This window comes from Cucurbita moschata, unplaced genomic scaffold (genome assembly GCF_002738365.1).
Source record: "Cucurbita moschata cultivar Rifu unplaced genomic scaffold, Cmos_1.0 Cmo_Scf00001, whole genome shotgun sequence".
NCBI lineage: Eukaryota > Viridiplantae > Streptophyta > Magnoliopsida > Cucurbitales > Cucurbitaceae > Cucurbita > Cucurbita moschata.
This window is the reverse complement of record NW_019268517.1, coordinates 10,322,098-10,330,835: the sequence shown is the minus strand read 5'-3', so window position 1 is coordinate 10,330,835 and position 8,738 is coordinate 10,322,098. Positions and strand designations below refer to the sequence as shown.

The 8,738-nt window shown below is 38.1% G+C and overlaps 3 protein-coding genes across 3 annotated transcripts in view; 2 read left to right on the top strand and 1 right to left on the bottom strand.

The window, feature by feature from the left end:
- The window catches only part of LOC111447837 (probable serine/threonine-protein kinase PBL8), a 9,169-nt gene extending 6,663 nt beyond the window's left edge, over window positions 1-2,506 (bottom strand). Inside the window, exons 1-3 of the mRNA XM_023087194.1 lie at window positions 2,148-2,506; window positions 1,552-1,910; window positions 1,339-1,474 (exon numbers count right to left, since the gene is read on the bottom strand). Coding sequence (XP_022942962.1) covers window positions 1,339-1,474; window positions 1,552-1,910; window positions 2,148-2,199 — 547 coding nt within the window. The 5' untranslated portion in view covers window positions 2,200-2,506. The remainder of the gene's footprint in view (window positions 1-1,338; window positions 1,475-1,551; window positions 1,911-2,147) is intronic.
- Window positions 2,507-3,176: 670 nt separating this feature from the next.
- LOC111452972 (50S ribosomal protein L17, chloroplastic) lies at window positions 3,177-5,662 on the top strand. The gene is made up of 2 exons (XM_023093877.1): window positions 3,177-3,487; window positions 4,991-5,662. The coding sequence occupies exons 1-2, from the start codon at window positions 3,265-3,267 to the stop codon at window positions 5,398-5,400; spliced, it is 633 nt and encodes a 210-aa protein (XP_022949645.1). The 5' UTR covers window positions 3,177-3,264; the 3' UTR covers window positions 5,401-5,662.
- A 1,128-nt stretch (window positions 5,663-6,790) lies between these two features.
- On the top strand, window positions 6,791-8,367 carry LOC111446897 (serine/threonine-protein phosphatase PP1-like). Its single transcript, XM_023085821.1, has 3 exons — window positions 6,791-7,317; window positions 7,387-7,946; window positions 8,016-8,367. Exons 1-3 carry the CDS (start codon window positions 7,149-7,151, stop codon window positions 8,169-8,171), a joined length of 885 nt encoding a protein of 294 aa, XP_022941589.1. The 5' UTR covers window positions 6,791-7,148; the 3' UTR covers window positions 8,172-8,367.
- Window positions 8,368-8,738: the final 371 nt, after the last annotated feature.

The window sequence follows — 8,738 nt, the reverse complement described above, 5'->3', positions numbered from 1 at the left end:
TAACCAAAAAAAAAAAATCCATCTAAGTACTTCAGCTTCAACAACTCTAGCTTCTTAAATCCTCATCCTCAAAGTCTCCAAAAGTTCCAAAACCTTAAAACCCCTTTGAAGGACCACAGAAAGGTATTCTTTCTTTTTGTTGAAGGCATAGTGATGCATTATTCATCAAGAAGCTAATGGCGACTTTGGAATTGTGAGTTTATTCAAGCCATCTGAGACTATTTCTTTGGTTCATTTGGTATTTGTTTGACGCATAACTAGGGTGGTTGTTTGATGATAAGAGGGAGTTTGGTTGCACCCATCGTCTTTTATAAGGGTTGTGTCCTTTGGCATGCAGGTATTTTTGTTTTTCTATGGTGTATTTGACTTGGGTTTAATCTCTAGCTAGATTCAATGCTTCTTTCTGTACATCAATTTCTAAAGATTTTTTTAGTTATCCTTTATTTTTTTCGTTTGAATTGGAAACCTTTTCCATATAATGTTTTGGTTTGGCTCCTTTTGTTGGGTTGTCACTTTGTAGCCCCATTTGTATTCATAAATTTTTCTCTATGAAAGCTAACGTTCTCCTAAACATAAAAAAGGTGTTCATATACAAAGCTTTTCAATTATAAAATTCAGATCGAGAGTGAATTCAGATATAGCCTATTTTGACCATGAGAACTAGATTATCATTCATCCCATTCAAGTTCTTTAATTGTCTTCCTACACACATTCTTTCTCCGAATATACCTACATCAAAATTATGTCACATTGCAAGCAGAAAAATAGTGAGCGTAATAAAAAAATACTATGTCAAAATGAATGGACTGAATAGCTAACTGAGATAGCGATGTTATACAGGGTCAGGCCTATCAAATGGCACGTGAATGTTTTGCCAACGGATATGCCAGATGACCAGAAAATGAAACAAATGATTCCTGTTGGGAGTGGCCACTGTCATGCATCCTCCAAGCTAAGAATAAACAACAATATAATCAAGGAAACTGGAAAAGAAATCACGAAATTAAAACATAATAATTAAAAGAAGCACTGCACTACGTCTTTCGATTACGTGGGTAAAGTAATGTACATATATTTAAAAAGTAGCATAAAGAATAGATTGTAGGTTTTGTAGGTTGAAGCGGGGGTAGAGACCAAACGTTTAATTTAAGATGAAGCGTGCTTTATGCTTGAGTCAATAAATCTCTAATCATCCACATAGCCTATTTCATCTACCATTAAGTAGCCCACAGAATTAAATATAGTTAGTGCCTAGCCAATGCTAAGAAAAATGCAAGAGCAAATGACTAATTATTGAACAACGAAGTAAAGAAGAGCAAGAGAAAGATGAGCGTGTACTTCGAAAGAGGTGGTTTTCAAGGCTTCCTCTAAACATGAACTCGTAGACAAGTAATCTGTGGTCATCCTCGCAGCAGTAACCAATCAACTTTACAAGGTTTGGGTGTCTTAGCTGACCAAGAAAGTTGACTTCTGTCTGCAATAAAGCAACAAAGGGTATGAAATACCAAATAGAAACATGACTTGCACAGTGACGTGAGAGAAGAGACATACAAGCCATTCTCGGTGTCCCTGGAGGCCTTCCTTATTGAGAACCTTGACAGCAACAGGAAGAGATTTGAGGCCAACCCTGACGTTCTCGTCAATGTAGCCTTTATAAACAGTTCCAAATCCGCCCTCTCCCAGAATGTAATCGGAACGGAAACTCTTGGTGATAGTTTCCAGCTCGAACAATGTGAAGGCAATAATGTGTGTGTAAAGCACCGAATTCTTTCTCAAATCCTCGAGGCTGCGAGGGGTCGAAGGATCGCTTAGATCTGATATGGACCGGTTATGAATATGCTTTTTATCTGTAGCATTGTTGCTGCCGTTTTTCACAGCCAATGAAGACGATAACGTATGCAACTGTTGAACTGCAGAATAATGAAAAATACTACAATTGAGTTCAGAATTTCAGCACAACCATACCGATTTTAGCTCGATTCAGTTCGTTTCCAAGTTGAAAATTCGACAAAACTAATCCAAAAGCGCGGATATAGATAACCAGCACATTGCCAAAGACAAAATGAGAGAAGAGAAGAGAAAGAAAAAACCCTAGATCTGAGTTTTTTTTTGAAGAAGATGCGAAAATTCATAAATCAGAAGAATACCTTGAGCATTGGAAACAACAGCAGACTCTTCTCTGGTACCGCAGTTCCCCATTCCGACTGGACTAGTTTGACTGGGATTGTGAAGCAGCAGTGGTGACGGCGGTAGGCTCGGGTGGTGTGCTGACTACGCGGACCAAAAAGCAATAAATGGACAAATTACTGTTGCAATGACAGTGACAGTAGCAATGGCAGACGTCGTGGGAGAGATGGAATTGCTGCTCCACAACACTTTCATTCTTCTCAGAGATTGGTCTAATCTTTGTCCCTTTCAGGCCGTAACGTTGTTAAACGCCGACGCCCCCTCCGGCTGCCTTCAACTTTTTGCCTTCAGCCATTGCGCGGTATTGTCTTGATCTTACCAAATAAACAGTACCCATAAAATAATATTTCTAAATTTTCCATTATTTATTTATTTATTTATTTCAATCATTCCTCCAAAATTATTCATTAAATTTTATTTTAGTGAGTTCCTGCATAATTTATATATATATATATATAGATAATCAAACTTTTATAAAATTAAATAAAAAAATAAAAAATACAGATAGTTAATATTTTATTCCAAAAATATTTTAAAATTTTAAAATTTTAAAACTTATTTAAAAAATGCTCTTAAATTTTTAAAAAATTTATTAATATTCTTAAATTAAAAAACTTTTAAATTTTTTTTTAATTTTTTTAAAAAAATTAAAAATATTATAGTTAGTACGACGTTTCAAAAATACCCATGAACTTACGAGAGTAATATTAAGATATTTGTAGATAATTTGTAAGATGTCGATTAATTTTTTAATTTTCGTTCATGTATGGTGGCAAACAAATTAATTTTTTTAAAAAAATAAAAGATGCTACTTTAAAAATTGTAAAGGTAAATATATTATTATTATTATTATTTTAATTTTTTTACTAAATATGTAATATATTATCAGAAATAAAATAAAATAAAAATAAAAATAAAAATCTTATCTCGCTGGGCTTGGGCCGCTGAATCGGGTGTCCAGAAACGCTACGGGGAGTAGTAATTTCACCGCGTATTTGAAACTGCTCGCTCCTAAGCCGTCTAGACAACCTATCCTTATCTTGTTATCCATAGTCCACGGACTGGGACACTCCTACAATGGCAATGGCGATTACTACGGCGACGGCGACGGCGAACAGCCGGTGGAGCTTCTCGTCAATGAGGTCAGCGCTACCTTTTGTGGAAGTAGGAGTTCGTACTCCCTCTCGCGTCAGCTTCCCGTCGTCCAATGGTCGAGCCAGTGGCAGAACCTGCAGCAAACAGATTGCCTCCTTTTCGGGCTTGTGCCCTTTGAACCCTCTCATTTCTATTGGCTCATCAGGTAATTCCGTTCCCTCTCATTCGCTACTTGTGTAGCGCCGTCTAATTTGATTTTTGACTCTACGGATTCGTGCGTCTCTTCTGCCTCTGATGGCTGATTGAGTTACGTTCTATGAATTCAATGGTTCTGCTATAGTTTTATGTTTTCGGTTTTGATTTCTGTTTGAATTGGTATGTCTCTTTTGTTCGGAAGTGTTTTGCTACTAATCTTACACTGAAATCTCCTGCTAATTTTGGGAACAATGAGAAATCTTGAGTTCATATTCGCGGAAAATGAAATATGAAATGTCGATCACCGTTTGTTGCACACCTAGTGAGTTTCAATGGGAGAGGAAACGTGAAAATCTTTAGATTTCCTTCTTTCTTTGCTCCGTCCATGCGAGCGAGTATTTATTTCCAATCCCTGCAGCATTTTGTCTGTCGAACAATTATCAACAATAGGACTGGATTGAAGCAAGTGAATTTTCAGGATTTCGATCATTAAGCATCCATCCTCCATTTAAGGCAGCAATGTACAAGAATCTAGAGAATCTAAAAAATATATATGAATCAATTATTGCCAATATAGACTTTCAACTGGTAAATTCGATTCTTCCTCACCAAGAGTTTGATTCGATATTAAGACAACTACCTACGGGTTCTAGACAAAATTTCTTCCCGTCCCACCCCATCGCTCCTTTGCTTAGGTTTACTTGCGTCTAATGTATTTAGACATGAATTGAACGCCTGTGTTTTGGACACCATAATTTTGTTCCATTTTGCGCCTATATTTACCGAGCTGGACAATGTCATGTGCTTGCTTAGTACTAGGTTGGGTATAAACTTTGCTTATAGATTAAATTCTTGTGCACATGATATAGATGTTCTTGAATATTGCTCTCATGGAGCTTATAATTACTTTCGCATATCACTTGATGAGCGAAGTTAACGTTTCAAAACTCTGCAATTTAGTGGCCGAGTATTGTACAAGTTTTTTGTTGTTGAATGTAGTAGAACGTTAGGTAGTGTTGAGGATATTTAGTCTTGAATTATGATTTATCATATGTCGTATTTGACCCTTGATCATAGGCTAATATCGTGTATGCATTTATTGTTCTTTCCATTTCATTTGTAATTCATTTGATTCCGTGAATGATTACTATTTTCTTTGTAGTTTATTTGATTCTGCAAATGATTATAAATAGAGAACTTTCACCAACATTTAGGTGTGATGGTTTTAGCAAATATTATCGGGTAGCTTATAGAAATAGATATTTTATGTCATGAACTAACCTAGAATCCCACAACTATAATAAAAATGATATCTTGTCACTTGTTACGTAAATCTCATCAAATAAAAAGAATTGTTTGAAGATTATAAGCGCACATGGAATTCGTGAGATTCATACAAGTTCTTGGGAGCATGATTTTCAAACAGTTTCTAATGGAATTCCTGAGATTCATACAAGTTCTTGGGAGCATGATGTTCAAACAATTTCTAACGGAATTCCTGTTCATGATGCAGATTACAACAGCTTTGAACAAAACTTTACAATTGTTGATAATGGTTACCGAGTTTTTGCCATGAGACATGGCAAGCGGGTACCTAAGCTCAACAGGCCTCCTGACCAACGGCGTGCACTATTGCGAGGGCTCACCACCCAACTCCTTAAGCATGGTCGAATCAAGACCACCAGAGCAAGAGCCAGTGCTGTACGCAAGTATGTTGACAAAATGATCACACTAGCAAAGGACGGTTCTTTGCATAAAAGGAGACAGGCTTTAGGCTTCATCTACGAAAAGCAGATTGTTCACGCTTTATTTGCAGAAGTCAAAGATAGGTATGGGGAGAGAAATGGTGGATATACCAGAATTTTAAGAACACTGCCTAGGCGAGGGGACAATGCGCCTATGGCATTCATTGAACTTGTCTGAATATTGGCTGGTTGTGTTTGTAGCAGTGAAGTCGAGCAATTCTAGGAATGTTGATGAGGTTTAATCCTTTTTGAGGCGTTGCCACATATATGATTATGAACCTTGTATTAATATCTATGCATATAAACACGTTTACATTTGAGGCATTGCCACATATATGGTCATGAATATTCGGTTTACATTATGGGGCTTTGTCAATTTGTTATTTGAATTCAAACTACATTTAGATGATATTTACTCTGCTGGAGGGCCACGATGACTGTATGTTCTAACCTCATCAACATCATCCTTTGTTCACTTTGTTGTTGATCATTCTGTAACTTTGCCTCTATTTTCTTTTCATGGTATCAAATTTTGCCTTATGAGATCCCACGGCAGTTGTAGAGAGGTACGAAACATTTATAACAATGTAGAAACCTTTAAGAGAAATTCAAAAGGAAAAATTCAAAAAGGACAATATCTAATAGCGGTGGACTTGGGTTATTACAAATGATATTAAAGCTAAACACTGTGTCAACGAAAACGTTAGGCCCTCAAGGGAGTGGATTGTGAGATCTCATATCGGTTGAAGAGGAGAACGAAACATTCCTGGCCCTCAAGGGGTGGATTATCCCACATTGGTTGGAGCGGGGAACGAAACATTCCAAACCCTCAAGCGGGTGGATTATCCCACATCGATTGGAGCGGGGAACAAAACATTCTTGGCCCTCAAGAGGGTAGATTGTGAGATCCCACATCGGCGAGAGAGGGGGACGAAACATTCCTTATAATGATGTGGAAACCATTTTAAAACCTTGAAAACTCAAAAGGGAAAGCCTAAAGGGACAACATCGGCTAGAGATGGATTTGAGTTCTTACATACCTAATACGTAAGCTTCTTGAGTTTAGCCGGTCTCAATGTTGTAGTTCCCTTTTTAATTATACTTGTACATGTCGTAGTTTTTCGGGACGTGCATGCATATGCTCGCTTCAAGGCTTCTTATTGTTAACTATGTCCATTTGATGGCTATGTGACGTGCTAGTGGTCATTGAAAGGTTCATGCTCAAATGTGCTTGAAATTAGCATATCATGGATTCCTAATGTATAATACACATAATGAACACAATTTTGGAACCTATTTAAAACTTTTCAAAATATAAAAGCTAAATAGACAATAATCACAAACACTCTTCAATGTCAAGCTTGACACTAGAAACCCGATAAAGCACCTCCATCGGTACTAACGAGACACTAGTTTACCAAAATTGAAGAAACGTAACATCTTTTGGTAGCATTGAGACATTGTCCTTATCGTCTCAACGTTGTATCGATGTGCAATATATATGCACCTCTCGTGAATCGAAGAAACGGAACCATAGATCTTTTACATAGGACGTTAACCTTATGCCTTACGGATGACCGTTGATGTTCCAAAAATAAAATTAAAAAGAAGAAAAAAAAAAAAAAACTAGAAACATGGAAGTGTGAAAGAACAAGAACCTACCAAAGGAAGCCATAGTAATTCCTTCTCTAATTCACATCCCTCCCGTCTAGTTATGTGAATTGCGGTGTAAAGGGCGATAGGACCCCTAATATTCCGGGAAGGGAGGTTAGTGATCGTTGGTTAACAAACGCCACGGCTTTAATTCTTTTCTTAATCTATGATCATGATGAACACCCAAAACTGAAACTGGCCGGAATCCACCCTGCACCTGCTTGCTCTGTAACGAAGCCATTGTCGAGTGGAAGAAGATACGCGGCGGCGGAAATGGAAGGACTGGAAGGCCTCATAGACAGGCTAATGGAAGGAAGGAAGAACAAAGGCAAGAAGATTCAGCTAATCGAACCAGAAATCCGGCAGCTCTGCACCACCGTCAAGCAAGTCTTCCTCAGCCAGCCCAACCTCTTACAATTGGGAGCTCCGATCAACGTTTGTGGTATAACACCCACTTCCTCCTCATGAATCTATGACTTCATTTGAATTTTGCTATTGTTTTTGCTCGCAGGTGATATCCATGGGCAATATCCGGATCTTCTCCGGCTGTTTGAGATGGGCGGGTTTCCACCGGAGGCCAGCTACCTGTTCCTCGGAGACTATGTGGACAGAGGAAAACAGAGCATCGAAACCATAACCCTTCTCTTCGCGTACAAAATCAAATTCCCGGACAAATTTTTCCTGCTCCGAGGCAACCACGAATGCGCTTCGATCAACCGGATCTACGGATTTTACGACGAATGCAAACGGCGATTCAGCGTCCGGCTATGGAAAATCTTCACAGATTGCTTCAATTGCTTGCCGGTAGCGGCGGTGATAGACGACAAGATCCTCTGTATGCACGGCGGACTTTCCCCGGAAATGCAGAGCTTAGAGGAGGTGGGAGATATAGAGAGACCTATCGACGTGCCGGACCAGGGGCTTCTCTGCGATCTTCTATGGGCGGATCCCGACCGAGAAATCAGAGGCTGGGGCGAGAATGACCGGGGAGTTTCCTTCACGTTCGGCGCCGATAAGGTCACCGATTTCTTGAAGAAACACGATCTCGACCTAATTTGCCGCGCTCATCAGGTCCCTCTTTGCTTTGATTTCGTCTTCATTGAAACCCTAATTTTCGAATTGCTAACTGATTTCGCGCAGGTGGTTGAGGATGGGTATGAGTTTTTTGCAGACAGGCAATTGGTAACGATATTTTCGGCGCCGAATTATTGCGGGGAGTTCGATAACGCCGGCGCTTTCATGACCGTCGACTCCAGCTTGCTATGCTCGTTTCAAATCATTAAGCCCTCCAAATGATGAACCGAACCAGTAGTTCATGAGTTTTTTTCTTCTCTTTTTCTTTCCGAAAACAGCCCAATTACTCGATTTGATCCGATCCGATCCAAATCCAATCCCGGGATTTGTATATAGCCACGGACTTCGACTCTGGGATGTATATACATGGAACCCTGCAATTAATAAAACTAGAACACAGACAGTCAGATTAATTAAAGTTTATATATATCCAAGTAGAATTTGTAGAACACCTCGATCTTTCCTTCGTTTGGAGCTTTTGATTTTCGTTTGAGTTAGCTAAAATCGAGCGTTGAACTGAGTTACAAATGCTATAATGCACATTACTTAGTTTCTATTGTAATTCCATCTTTTACGTTGGTTTTTCTATAATTTTAAAATATAATGAACTTAATTTTGTTCTTTAATATCCTACAAAATTAAATTAATTCTTTAGGTAACAAAAAATACTATAATTTTAAATTTAACAATTTAACGAACAAGTGTTTTTTCATCTTATAGTTTTAAGTTATTAAATCTAAAAAAGTTTTTTTTTTTTTTTTTTTTTTTTTTTTTTTTTTTTTTTTTTTT

Coding starts and splice junctions, on each gene's coding strand:
- LOC111446897 (XM_023085821.1), top strand. CDS start 7,149: ATGGAAGGACTGGAAGGCCTCATAGACAGGCTAATGGAAGGAAGGAAG. Junction 7,318..7,386: donor AGCTCCGATCAACGTTTGTG/GTATAACACCCA, acceptor TTTTGCTCGCAG/GTGATATCCATGGGCAATAT. Junction 7,947..8,015: donor TAATTTGCCGCGCTCATCAG/GTCCCTCTTTGC, acceptor GATTTCGCGCAG/GTGGTTGAGGATGGGTATGA.
- LOC111452972 (XM_023093877.1), top strand. CDS start 3,265: ATGGCAATGGCGATTACTACGGCGACGGCGACGGCGAACAGCCGGTGG. Junction 3,488..4,990: donor CATTTCTATTGGCTCATCAG/GTAATTCCGTTC, acceptor TTCATGATGCAG/ATTACAACAGCTTTGAACAA.